Genomic DNA, 14,720 nt, shown 5'->3' on the forward strand with positions numbered 1-14,720 from the left:
TACTATTTGCTACATGACTGGATAAGTTGTATCATCTGACCAAAATGATACTCGCCTAATAATTTAAGAAGGTGTCTACAATTTGAGCTTGAAAACTTCCAGATAAATCTGTTACAGTGTACACAGCAGTTTTCATAATACCTAAATATGCACGTATATCTGTATATATCAGGATTAAAAATGCTTATTTAGTATTCATTCTGATGCTTTTTGCACAAAATTTTGACATTTATGATTTTTTTAAAGGATTCTTTTTTAGTGGATGAAGCATGTTCATTTGCGAATTCCTCCCTTCAAAGGCTGAATCGTTTGCTATATGATGAATTTGTAAAATCTGTTTTGAAGATTGTTGACAAACTGGATCTTACGCTAGAAAAACAGAATGTTGGGGAACAAGAGGTTAGAGCTTCTGTTACTAATAATTTTGCATTGTTTGTGTACCAGCTCTGTAAGGAGAGCACATTTAGAGAGTATTGCAGCAAGTTGTTGTCCTGTTGATTCTTCTATTCTAATAGCCTAATGTGTAGAAAATGTTTTCACTAGATTTTCCAAAAAAGTAATTTATATGTTTACTATGTTAAAACAATTTTTAAAATACATGTTATTGATTATGCTATTACAGTTGTCCCATTTCCCCCCCTTCATTCCCCTCCACCCTGCACAACCTCTCCCACCAACACTCCTCCCCTTTAGTTCATGTCCATGTGTCATAAGTTCTTTAGCTTCTACATTTCCCATACTATTCTTGCCCTCTCCCTGTCTATTTTCTACCTACCATCTATGCTACTTATTTATTCTCTGTACCTTCTCCCCCTCTCTCCTCTTCCCACTCCCCTGTTGCTAACCCTCCATGTGATCTCCATTTCTGTGATTCTGTTCCTGGTTGTAGTTGTTTGCTTAGTTTTTGTTTTTGTTTTAGGGGTGGTTGTTAATAATTGTGAGTTTGCTATCATTTTAATATACATGTTTTTGATCTTCTTTTTCTTAGATAACATTCTTTAACATTTCATATAATAAGGGCTTGGTGATGATGAATTCCTTTAACTTGACCTTATCTGAGAAGTACTTTATCTCCCCTTCTATTCTAAATGATAGCTTTGCTGGGTAGAGCAATCTTGGATGTGGGTCCTTGCCTTTCATGACTTGGAATACTTTCCAGCCCCTTCTTGCCTGTAAGGTCTCTTTTGAGAAATCAGCTGACAGTCTTATGAGAACTCCTTTGTAGGTTACTGGCTCCTTATCTCTTGCTGCTTCTAGGATTCTCTTGCTCATTTTTATCTTGGCTAATGTAATTATGATGTGCCTTGGTGTGTTCCTCCTTGGGTCCAACGTCTTTGGGACTCTCTGAGCTTTCTGGACTTCCTGGAAGTTTCTTTGCCAGATTGGGGAAGTTCTCCTTTATTATTTGTTCAAATAACTTTTCCACTTGTTGCTCTCCCTCTTCCCCTTCTGGTACCCCTATAATTCGGATGTTGGAACGTTTAAAGATGTCCTGTAGGTTTCTAAGCCTCTCCTCATTTTTTTTGAATTTTTGTTTCTTCATTCTTTTCTGTTTGGTTGTTTCTTTCTTCCTTCTGATCCACTCCATTGATTTGAGTCCCAGTTTTCTTCCCATTACTATTGGTTCCCTGTGCATTTTCCTTCATTTCACTTAGCGTAGCCTTCATTTTTTTAATCTAATTTGTGACCATAATCAACCAATTTTGTGAGCATCCTGATCACCAGTGCTTTGAACTGTACATCTGATAGGTTGGCTATCTCTTGGTCACTTAGTTGTATTTGCTGTGGAACTTTGATCTGTTCCTCCATTTGGGCCATTGTGTTTTTTGTTTTTTGTTTTTTGTTTTTAATCTTGTCTTGCCTGTTACGTGTAAGGGGCAGAGCCTTAGGTGTTCACTGGGGTGGGGCAACCCAGTCACTGGGTTGTGACACTGTATGTGGGGTAGGGTCCAAGAGGGAACAGTGGTGCCTGCTCTGCTCTCTATCGGATCCCAGTCCTCTCCCCCGCTTCCCCCAAGCAAACTGGGCCCTTCGGGTGCTGATTCTTGTGTGGGTGGGCCTGTATAAGTTCCAAGACCCTGTGGGTCTCTCCAATGAACTCTCCTGTGAGGCTGGGAGTGTTTCCCTACCCCTCAACCCCCACAGGTGTTTTCAGTCAGTGTTTCCAGTCCGTGTTTTGAGGCCTTATTTCCCAGCGCTAGGACCCTGGGTTGCGAGGCCTGTTTTGCTCCCCAGTTTTGCCTGGTTTATCTGTGTGCAGGTGTGGGACCGCCTGGACAGCCAGCCACCTGGCACGCAGTGCCTCGCTTCACAATCACCACCTCACTGGGTCTGCCCATTGCCACCCCGCACCCAGGGTCTGCCAGTCGCCACCTACTCACCCAGGGTCTACCCGCTTCCGTCTTTCACCCCTGGGGTTCCTTTCATGCCCGGTGCCACTGCTTTTTGTGCCCCCTCTCCGCCCAGCCATCCGACTCTGTCTCTCCTACCGGTCTGGATGAATGTGTCTATTTTAACTCCTTGGTTGTCAGACTTCTATACAGTTCAATTTTCTGTCAGTTCTGGTTGTTATTTTGTTTCTAAATTGTTTTTGTCCTTATTTTGTCCTTATTTTGTTCTGGTTGTGCAAGGAGGCACAGTGTGTCTACCTACACCTCCATCATGGCCGGAAGTCTAAAACAATTTTTTTAATGAAAAGTTGTTTGCTAGGCTTATTTACTATTTATTCCTTAGCAACAGCGAAGAGTCAAATCTCATTTTGTGCAGAGATGACCCTGTAGTAGGTTAGGAAAACCTGAGATTCCTCTTGTTCATAGCTAAGGAAGCTCCAGATTCGGGCTGCACCAATGTTAAATTGATTCTTGAGATTGTAGAATATACACAATAGTCAGAAGGGGAAGAATGCAGTTTCCCTTTTCTCTGTACCCAGTTTTCATGGCTTTTGGCTGCCAGCTGGGAGTCGCTCTGCTTACATCTGGAGAGTTTTAGCAACAAAACACTATGGTAATAAGACTAGTGTCAAAGGGCTTGAGTTTTAGTAAAAACATCTAGTTTGCTTTTGAGGCCAGTGACTTTTTTTTTATGGACTAGATGATGATTGTTTGAGTTAGTGCATATGTAATTCCATGGTTATACTATGAGGTTAGACAAGAGATAATGGGAAGTATATGCAGAGAATAATAAACAGAAAAAGTTCATTTGTCACATGGGCTTTATTACATTTGTAATCAAATTTTTATGCTGGTTGATGGGAACACCAATTGTGTTTCATTGCTTTTTATGCCTTCTGTATGTCTGAATAATTAAAAAAACTTGTCAAAAGGTGCTTTGTGGAACTGCATAAGCAAACAAACCTGCTTTTTAGAGCATGCATGTTTATAATTTTTCTTGTCTTCAGTGGCTTCCCTTGCACTTTTATTTTCTTCATGTTTCCTGCCCTTCTTGCTTCATTGCAGCAGGTCAGGTGTGCCACCTATGGTAGCACATCCCAAATAAAGCATTCCTAACTAGTTGTTTAACATTTCTCCCTAAACTTGATAACACAGCTTAATATTAAGTTATTGTTACTTAATACTGTTAATTATTTCTATTTCTTAGTTTGAAACTTCCAAGTCATTATTGATAGTTTGTAAAACTTCAAGTTTTAGAATTCTACCTCTGTCAAAGCCTCATTGCTAGCTCCTTTAAGAAATGATATTTCTCCCTTTGTATGTTTGTTTTTGTACCATTTTTATCACTTCATCATTTCCCATGTATCCTTTTATTTAATGTTTTCTGTGCATTCCATCTTTTTTCTCAAACTGTAAGCTTTGAGGATCCATCAGTACTTTTTTCACTTTTGCATCCCTTACTTATCGCATGAGGCCTTAACTGTGAAGTCAATTGGTCAGAGAACGAATGAATGTGTGATAGAATGGTACAATGTTTGTTTTGGTACAATTTTTAAGGATGAAAATGAACCTACTGGTGTTTGGGTGATCCCAACTTCAGATCCAGCAGCCAACTTGCATCCTGCTAAACCTAAGGATTTTTCAGCTTTCATTAACCTGGTGGAATTTTGCAGGTATCTTAAAAAATGTTTATTTATTTATTTTTAGAGAGAGGGGAAGGGAGGGAGAAAGAGAGGGGGAAAGCCTGCAGGTATTTTTTTAAAATTCTAATTATTTACGAGTGAAAATGATCAGTTATTGGCTGTAATATAGGAAACATCCTTACATAGATATAAAAAATAAAATAGCAAAAGACATATAATCTAATTGGTTTATATGAATCATTAAAATAGAGCTAAGTGTACCAGCTTGGAGATGTTATTTTAATATTTAAAAGATTCTCAAGTAGGAAACAAAGGAATATATATATATACATGGACACACACACATCTAAAAATGTAATATAATAGAACCATAGACCTTTTCATTATTTGCCGTATAATTTCAAAGCTCAATAAAAATAATGACAAAAAATTTCTACATTAAACTCTTCTATTTTAAAAAATATTTTATTGTTTATACCATTCTAGTTGTCCCACTTTTTCTCCTACAGTAAACTTTTAATTTGTTTTTACAGAGAGATTCTTCCTGAGAAGCATGTAGAATATTTTGAGCCATGGGTATACTCATTTGCATATGACTTAATTTTGCAATGTACACGGTTGCCACTTGTTAGTGGTTTTTACAAATTGCTTTCTACTGCTGTGAATAATGCCAAGAAAATAAAATATTTTGAGGTAAGTATTTTAATTTAGAGGACATTGAATATACCTATGTTTTTTTATTTGTTTAGTTACTTTTAAAGATTTTATTTATTTCTAGGCAGAGGGTAAGGGAGGGAGAAAGAGGGAGAGAAACATCAATTTGTGGTTGCCTCTCAGGCACTCCCCACCAGGGACCTGGCCCGAAACCCAGGCATGTACCCCGACTGGGAATTGAACTGGTGACCCTTTGGTTCGTAGGCCGGTGCTCAAGCCACTGAGCCACACCAGCCAGGGCTGCTTGTGTTTTTTAGATTGCATGAGTGTATGAAGACATTATAAAATATGAGATTATAGCATATTGCACTCTAAAAATCTAAATTTATTATGTATTTGTAAAGACTGCTGTGTGAGTAGCAATTGGATGACACTCTTAAAAAAGTTAACTAGTAGCATATTCTGTTCTGATTTATAAGCACCTAGCTAGTTATGGTATGTTAACAGAGGTTTTAAAGTGGGATCCTAGGACCAGCATCACCCGCATTACTTGGGAAATCTAATACCCCTTCCAGGCTTATTGGAAACACTGGGACAAGGCTCAGCATCCTGTGCTACCAGGCCACTCAGATGGCTAGTGAAGTCTGAGAATAACTGGATTAGTTTACCTAAGGCTCCAGTCAGTCATGAGCAGTCCCACTAGTTAATTACAGGATGAGCAGGGTTCAGTGCTCCTAAGCGCATGTATTAGAAGACGGGGAAGAAGGAATGGATGTAGGCCTGTGGCCCTTGATCAGCCATCCACCTCCCACCTCTGCTCTGTTTCTCACTGGCATCTGCCTGAAATGTTTTCAGAGCTAGTTTTTCCTTCTTTTCCACATGAGAGGTTGGCAAAGTGAAAATGGATTCATCCCTCAGAAGGAAGGCTGGGAACTACTATTTTAAAGGACACAGAATTAACTGATTATTATTCATTGTATTAATTTATAATTTACTATTTTATTCAACAGGGAGTTGGTCCTAAGAGTCAGAAAAAATCTCCTGAGGACCCAGAAAAGTATTCTTGCTTTGCTTTATTTGCAAAATTTGGTAAAGAGGTAATTTTTAAATGATTTATCCAGTGTTACCATGGACTATTTAAAAATGTATTAACAAATTCCTAGTGATCATAAATGGTTTATTTACTTAAAAATTTGTTTGCAGATCAAAATTAAAGGATTAAAAAATACTAACACAGGAAGCCATGGTGCTACAAAAGTCCCTTGAGTTTTCTTAAAATAATTTGGTGAAAACTCTAAATTAGTAGATTGTTTAGCTTTTCCATATATGGGGATTTAATGACTTGAAATGAACTTTTTCTAGGTTATTTTTTAATTTGAAAATGATCATGGCCATGTCATCTAGAGGCTACATAATCATTTTAATAGGTAAATATTTTTAGTTGATTTTCAAAGCACAAGCTCTATTCAGGTGCACAGCACTGTCTTTCTTCTTCTTTCTTGTTAAGGTATCAGTTAAAATGAAGCAGTACAAAGATGAACTTTTGGCCTCCTGTTTGACTTTTATTCTGTCCCTGCCATGTGACATCATTGAACTTGATGTTAGAGCCTACGTTCCTGCATTACAGGTAGACGCATTGTCTTGGGTAAATCCATTTCATTTATGTAGGATTTCCTAGAAAACACAAAAATATCCAGGTCTTCCCATAGTAGTCACAGGACGTGTTTACCAAACAGACACCCCTGGTTTAAGTTCTACTTATGCTACTTAGTAGCTTTGGGACTTGGAACCTAGCTTGGCCTCTCTGAACTTTCTTTACAGCTGGATATGAGGTTTGAACCTCCACGTGTTGAAATTCTGCAGTATATCACCAACCATGTAGATAGTGGTGCTTGTTTTTCTGACAATGACCTGGGATGTACCCACCCACCTCCAGCAGTGCCTGGTGTTGTGGCACTAGAAAGGTTTATTCATTAGAAGCCACAATTAATTGGTGGTGTTTTTCTCTTAAATTCCCTGCGTTTCTGTTTACCATGTTTGTATTAATATATAGATGGCTTTTAAACTTGGCCTGAGCTATACCCCACTGGCAGAAGTAGGCCTTAACGCCCTGGAAGAATGGTCAGCTTACATCGACAAACAAGTAATTCAGCCCTATTATAAGGACATTCTACCTGGACTTGATGGATACTTGAAAACTTCAGCCTTATCAGGTAAGGCTTAAAAGAGTTATGGTGTGTATCTTAAATAAAATGGGAATGTAATCATCATAATACAACTACTGTTTGTAATTTTGTAACTTCTGAAATATGAACCCCATTTATTCAAAATATATTTATTAGTATTTTTTATAATCTCCCCAATTCATTTCAATATAACTGGGAGATAGGACATACAACTGAAGCATTATACCTATTTTTCATTTTATTCTCTTATATCCTACCAAGCTTTATACAATCTTTAAGGCTTAGAACTTACCTTAAATATCTTGAACTCCTTATAGCTTCTGATACACTGCCTTGTAAAAAAGTGTTTTCAATCAATCAAACAGAAATTAAAACTATAAGAGATTTCAGTAGTAATTTTATATTTTGACCTAATCTCATTTGATTTTCACTTGTTTTTCAAATATAACTGATGAAGCGCTATTGTTAACCAGTTAAGAATTGTCATAGGAGAAATAGGCTTGGGGAAAGGTTCAGAGAAAAAAATTCCAGACAAAAGTTTTATCAGGCAAGAAAAGTGGTACTCACAGTTGAGGGGAACGATTTTACTTTAACCACAGTGAAAAGGGACATTGTAATCAGATGAAACAAAAAGATTCAGTTTGAAGAAAGACACTGAAATATTGGTAAGAACCGAAACTTCACTATCATCAAAATAGAAAATCTAGGCCCTGGCTGGCGTAGCTCAGTGGATTGAGCGCGGGCTGGGAACCAAAGTGCCCCAGGTTCGATTCCCAGCCAGGGTACATGCCTGGGTTGCAGGCTGTAACCCCCAGCAACCGCACATTGATGTTCCTCTCTCCCTCTCTCTCTCTCTCTCTCTCTCTCTCTCTCTCTCTCTCTCTCTCTCTCTCCCTCTCCCCCTCCCTTCCCTCTCTAAAAATAAATAAATAAATAAATAAATTTAAAGAAAAAGAAAATCTAGTGTTATTTTGTAAAATTTCATCTATGTTAATCGTGATTTTATTGTTCAACTTAAATATTGTTGGTTTGGGAACATTAAAAGGTGTGTGACAAATTTCATTCACTGCAGAGATCATGAAGGAGTCAAATTTTGAGAGATATTTCTGTAAATGATAGTAATAACCAATATCATGTAGAGATAAAAAATACAAACTAGTTAATGTGTATAGCTTACGTAGGCTTTTAAAATTCACATTATATAAGGAATGTTGCTTGTTGAGTAGTTCACTAAAAATTAATATATTTAGAGGCAAATATTGTGGTGCTTTTATTTGCTTTTCAGAATTTAGCTCTGTCAGCTCATTGAAATGATTTATGCTTTTAAATTAATAAGGGAAATTATTGTGATTCTTTTAAGCAAAGGATTTATCTATTGATAACTATATGTAACTGTAGATAAATAGAAGATAGGGAAAAGCAGAGACTAAGTAAAGTTAAATAACAAGAAAATCCATAATCTTAAAGACAGTCACTAATTTTAGTAATGTTTTATTTGCTATATCAAACTTCCAGAACAGTTGCATTAATATTAAAAGAATTCCTGTATATTCTTTGTCAAAATTCAGCAGTTAGGATTTTTGTCCCTTATGCTTTATTATTGCAGGTACTTTCACTCTCTATTGTGTGATAATGTGTGTGTGTGTATACAGGATGGGGCAAAGTTTTACAGGATTTAGAGTTGTTTGTATGGAAAATAATACAATAATTAATATATAATAATATAAGAATAAACTCTGTTTTGTGTTCTCATAAATGTACATCTATTGCCCTACCCTGTACATTTTAACATATACAATATATACTGACATATATGAACTCTTAGAGTAAGTTGCAGGCATTGCAGGTATTTATGCCTAAATACTACAGTATATATTTGTTAAGAGCAAGGATATTCTTTTTTTTTTTTTTTTTTTTTTCAGACTTTATTTATTTATTTTTAGAGAGGGTGAAGGGAGGAAGAAAGGGAGAGAAACAGCAATGTGTGGTTGCCTCTTGTACACTCCTAACTGGTGACCTGACCTGCAACCCAGGCATGTGGCCTGACTGGCAGTCAAAACCGCCATCCTTTGGTTTGCAGGCCAGCACTCAATCCACTGAGCCACACCAGCCAGAGCAAGAAGGATATTTTTTTACATAACCATAGTATCATTATCAAAATCAGGAAAAATTAGGAAAAATAACATGGATACAATACAGTCCATATGCAAATTTTAGTTGTCTTGTTAATTTCTTTCTTTTAAGGTTTTATTTACTTATTTTTAGAGAGAAGGAAGGGAGGGAGAGAGGGAGAGAAACATCAGTATGTGGTTGTCTGTAATGCACCCCCTATTGAGGACATGGCCCGCAACCTAGGCATGTGCCCTGACTGGGAGTCAAACCAGTGACCCTTTGGTTCATAGGCTAGCGCTCAATCCACTAAGCCATACCCGCCAGGGCTCATTAATTTCTTTTATAGCAGTACTTATAGATGTATTTCTTTGTCTTCTAGAATTCCAATTTAGGACCATGCATTGCATTTGTTTGTTGTAACTTTGTAGCCTCTTTTAATGTGGGATAGTTCTTCAATCTTTTTTAGTTCTCACAACATTGACATTTTTGAGTATTACAGGCTGGTTATTTTATAGACTATCTTTCAGTGTGGGTTTGTCTGATGTTTTCTTATGATGCGGTTAAGCTTCATACATTTTGGCAGAAACACTCAGAACCGATGCTGTGTCCTCATAGCATCATGATGGCAGTTGGTGCCATTACCAGTCATGTTCATTTTGACCATTTGATTAGTGAGTGTCTGCTCCATCTTTTATAGTTTTAAAGTAACTCTTTTCCCCTTTGTATGAGTCAGTCATTTGAGGTCCTCTCCCTCTCACCTTCTTGAAGAATTGAGTCCTAAGGCCTTTAGATGGCATAGAGGAAGGTAGATGTCAGGGTAGCTGTGGCGGTCCTGAGGAGCATGAGGAATGCAGCCCTGTGGGTTGGCCTGGCATTGGGGTCAGAGCTGGAGCAGGGTGGGGGGGAGCTAACATGTTGGGGCAACCTTGTGAGATATGGGGGTCCAGACAGGAAGGATGAGGAGGGTGACTATTTTATATGTGTCCATCTATACATATTTATATGTACATAAACATGTACACATGGAAAAATAAATGTAGAAATGGAGATGAAAGTATGTGTGTATATGTATATGTAACACATATATGAGGTCTGTTTGGAAGGTTTTCAGCCATGTAATATGAAAAATAGAGATATTTATTGAAGAAGATACAAGAAACATTGTACATAGGACAATACCTTAGTCCCCTTCAAAGTAGGCACCTTGGAACCTCACACAATTCTCCCAATCACCATTAGATGCCACATTGTATTTTTCTGAATCTCATTGATGGTCTGAAATCTCTTTCCTTTCAAAGGCAATTTTAGTTTTGGGAAAAGCCAGAAGTCACAGGGTGCCAAATCTGGATGGTAGGAGGGTGGAATCACCTGGGTGATTTGATGTTTCACTAAAAACCTCTCCACAAGATGTGATGCATGAGCGGGTGTGTGCTCGTGATGAAGTTGCCAATCACCAGTTGCCCGTAGCTGCAGCCTTTTGAATCTGAATAGTCCCCATGGAGGAACGTTCAAGATTAACGCAAAATTTGATGCAGATTTGTTGCTCTCCTTGCTCAGTCATTTTGAATTTTGAATGTGACAGCCACACAGTACACATGCTCACTCAACAGTGTCTACTGTCCCCACTGACTAGTACAATGAAGTCATCATTGTTCATGCATGTGCATTCCAGTCCACTCTTCTTGGCTGCCACATTACATTGATGTCATGCAAACCGTTCTCATATTAACAATGACTGGGCTTTTCCAGACAGACCTTGTATATTCTAGTTCTAGACATTGGAAGGGCCTTCTTGGGAGTAGTAACACCTTAATAGTAATGAGCAAACCTAGTGTCAAGATCATGGCTTTTAAATGTCATTTTCCATTAAAAGAAACCAGCATTCCTTGGGTAAATGACTGGTTGCAGCTTGGGATAGGGAAAATACAAGATAAACCTAGAACATTGTATTTTCTGAAACATCCAGAAAGCAAGGAATTGTTCAAAGGATGATGGGAAAATGTCACAGGCAAAATTTAGGATAATTTGGGCATCAAAGTAAATCATTCTAAAAAGAAGTTATATTCCGTTGGCTCAAGTAGGAAATATTGAGTAGAGACATAAATAAAATGAGCAAATCGAAAGTTTCATAATGTTTTTTGTTGCCGTGTAATAAGTTACCACATATTTAGCAATTAAAGTCAACATCCATAAAAAAGCAAAAAACTTCCCATCTATTATTTCAGTTTTGGAGGTCAGAAGTCCAGGGAGGCTTAGCTGGTCCTCTACTCAGAGTTTCACAGTTTCAGTGAAGTGTTGGCCATGCTGGGCTCTTCACTGGAAACTCTGGGTAAGAATTTTCTTTCAGTTTTTTCCAGGTTGTTGGTAGGATCTGATATTTCACTTCTTTGCTGGCTGATGGTCAGGGCTAATTCTCAGCCCCTGGAGGCCTATTTCTGGTTCTTGCTCATGGCCCCCTCCATCTTTACATCCAGCAACAGCACTGAATCCTTTTCATGCTTCAAATCTCTGTAACTTCTTCTTCTACTAGCTGGAGAAAACTCTGCTTCTAAGGGGCTTATATAATGCAATTTGGCCTACCTGGTTAATCTCCCTTTTGTTATATTAGGGAACACAGTCATGGGAATAATACCAGGTGGAAGGTCATAGGGCTATCTTAAAATTCTGCCTATCACATGTACTTTTAAAGCACCTTAGCCCAAAACATACATTGTTTTACCCAATGACCATGGGTAAAAATAGCAACTTTATAGTGGAGACACCTGGCAGACACCTCCTTGGCCAACTGCTGGTAGTGGGACCAGTTCATAGCAGTGCTTCTTGATAATGGTTTGCTGAGAAGAATGCAGAGTTGCTCTGTGCCACTCCTGCCAAAGGTGCACAGCCTCCGTCTTCTTTTTTAGGCCATAAAGTCAACTTGAAGCTCAGAAATTATTCTTTTGGCTCACAGCCCATGCTCAATCTACTGAGCTACACCAGCCAGAGCAGCTCAGAAATTATTCTGATAAGATCCTGAATTTTGCAGTCTTGGAAGATTACACAGAAAGTAAGGAGAACTTTTCATATTATAGACAAAGGAAACCAACGAAGTACATCCTTTAAAATGGAATCACCTTTGCTAAAATTTTAACTCATTTTATGGTTTCTTTTCAGATTGACTTTACAACTTTATTATACTCTTATATTCTAAAATAAACTAACACAAATTTAAAATAGCAGCCTGTCTTAGGGAGTCAGTAATAACAAATTGTTTAAGAGTAATACTAATGTGTTATGTATATTAACTTGTGATCTTCAAATAAATATGTAAGTCTTTAAAAAAAATCACTTCTACTTCCAATGTGGTAGTTATTGCTAGTTTTAACCCACATAAACAAAGACCTGTGGAGTTTCGCAGTTGTGGAAAGAGATCCAGACAGACAACAAAAAGCACAAGATTCTCTTGCTTATGAAAAACTCTCCTTCCTTGAAAATCAAAAACACACCCGCAATTGTATTTCTGTGCTATTGCTTCTATAGTTTCAACCACTCATTAATTATATCTTAGTACTAAATTACCTCTTTCACTGAGGAAACTTGAAGTGGATAATTGAAAATTGTCTGCCAGACTCATGGAGCCTGTGGGCACACATCTGCTGATACATTCATTCACATGGTCCCAGCTCTAGTCTCATTATAACCTGTAAAAACAAGAAGTGAAAGCACACAAACTTAAAAGTGATGCTTAGTAATCAGTGTTGTATAGCTATATTTTACTTATAAATTATCTGGGTACTCAGTAATTATCTATTAATTAACTCAGTCCAAATTTTCAAGTTACCAGTAGATCTTAGAAGTTATCTTTTAGTTAGCTGGCATGTTGCAAAATAAAAATTTTGCCTAAAGATTCAGTTTATTTGAACATAATCTTAGAAGTTGTGCAGGACTGCTTGTGATGATGAAAAAGTCTGGAGATGGATAATAGTGATGGTAACACAACATTATAAAAGTTATTAATGCCACTTAATTGTACATTTAAAAATAGTTAGAAGATTACATTTTGTGTTATATGTTTTATGCCACAATAAAAGGTTATGAGAAGTAATTTAACTTCCAGGCTTAATAAGCCCGAATACATTTAGGAAAAACAAACCTAAGTAGAATAAAATGCATACTATATTATGTTTAACACTAAAAGGCAAAAAAAAGACATTTTATTAAACTTGTCTCATTTACCAAAGATGTGCCTTAATTAATCTTGTCTCGTTTGCCAAAGACGGATTCCTAAAATGCTCCTGAGCTAGTTTCTGCAAGAGTTTTAAAAGACTCTGGTCCATTTAAGGCATTGTAAGCAGTATCCTTATTTTCAAAAAATTTTACTACTGTTCGTTTTATATAAGCTTATTAATCTGTGTAAGTCAGAAAAGATCTTTAAGAGGCTTTATTCCTCATTTATTAATATCCTCCAAATATAGGAGAACATCACACACATAAGGAGGGAAGTAAAAGCCTTTTTCAAATAAGGCCTTTAGATACACAGACACATGGAGAGCTAATAGCTTCAATTCTTCAATTTGAATCAGCTCAAGAGACAGAGGACACCAACAAAACACTGACTGGTACATATATCAAAGGGCTTTTTTTTCTCAGTGTATGAAATTCTGAACTGATTTGATTGACATTTGAGCTAGAAAATAATGGTAATAAAAAGACATGGAAAACCAAGTCCTCTTTTCATCTCTGGCTCATCAGAGAGTAGATCTCTAGCATCTATCCACAGAAGGTTACCAAATGGTCAGTAGACCATAAACCCAAATTTTTAGACACTACTCACACCCATGGGGACCAAACCAAAAGCATGAAATCATATGAAAGACAGGAACTAGAGTAGCAGAAAGCTGGATAAGGTTTTCTTGTCATTTGGAAATAAAGGGGAAGGAATTTCAGGGGAAAAGGGGAAGGGTATACAGGAACAAGTATAAAGGACACATGGATAAAAACAAGGGGGGTGGAAATGGGAGGGAGGTGGGGAGGGATGGGTGGGTGGGCTAGGATGGGAGTAAAGGAAAGAAAACTGTACTTGAACAATAATTAAAATAAAATTTAAAAAAAGTAAATACTTCCTTAGAGCTAAAAAAAGATAGGCTGGGATTAAGTCATCTGTGAGGCATCTTCGAGCAATGCAGTTTACCTGGCTCTACCAGCAAATGCTAGGCATCTCCATAGCTAGTGAGAAGTAACTTTATAGCTGTAAAAGTATGACTCTGTGCTGATATAAGTGAACATGTGTCAAAGATTTTATTTAACTAAGTAATTAATAAAGGAGCTAGCAGGATGTTAGAGCTGACTTCTTTAACCTAAATCTAACCACAAGAAAACATGAGACAAACCCAAATGGAGGGACAGTGTACAAAATTACTAGCATATAATTTTAAAAATGTTTAAATCATGAAATGCAAGGAAGGAGTGAAGAACTGTTTCAGTGTAAAGGGTACTAAATACACAGACAACAAAATGTAATGTGATTCTGAACTTAGGATCAATGCTGGAACCTGAACGGGGCTAAGGATTAAATGTGGGTAATGTCTCAAGGGCACTGTCCTGATTTTGATAGTTGTGTGGCTGTTATATAGAGAAATGTTTTTTGAAAATAATTATAAACTTACATAAAATTTGGATGTGTAGTATAACCTTCTTTCCGAAAGCCCCACCACCTCTGATTATTACCTTAGTGTATTTCATGCCCAGTCTCTGGT

General features: G+C 37.3%; 1 protein-coding gene across 1 annotated transcript in view; it reads left to right on the forward strand.

Moving 5' to 3' along the window:
* Positions 1-14,720, forward strand: part of LOC114501989 (DNA-dependent protein kinase catalytic subunit) — a 189,287-nt gene that overhangs the window by 16,543 nt on the left and 158,024 nt on the right. The window contains exons 7-12 of the mRNA XM_036031017.1: positions 247-399; positions 3,948-4,063; positions 4,567-4,726; positions 5,698-5,784; positions 6,195-6,314; positions 6,741-6,900. Of these exons, the coding sequence (XP_035886910.1) occupies positions 247-399; positions 3,948-4,063; positions 4,567-4,726; positions 5,698-5,784; positions 6,195-6,314; positions 6,741-6,900 (796 nt within the window). The remainder of the gene's footprint in view (positions 1-246; positions 400-3,947; positions 4,064-4,566; positions 4,727-5,697; positions 5,785-6,194; positions 6,315-6,740; positions 6,901-14,720) is intronic.

Source organism: Phyllostomus discolor, chromosome 7 (genome assembly GCF_004126475.2).
Source record: "Phyllostomus discolor isolate MPI-MPIP mPhyDis1 chromosome 7, mPhyDis1.pri.v3, whole genome shotgun sequence".
NCBI classification, from domain to species: domain Eukaryota; kingdom Metazoa; phylum Chordata; class Mammalia; order Chiroptera; family Phyllostomidae; genus Phyllostomus; species Phyllostomus discolor.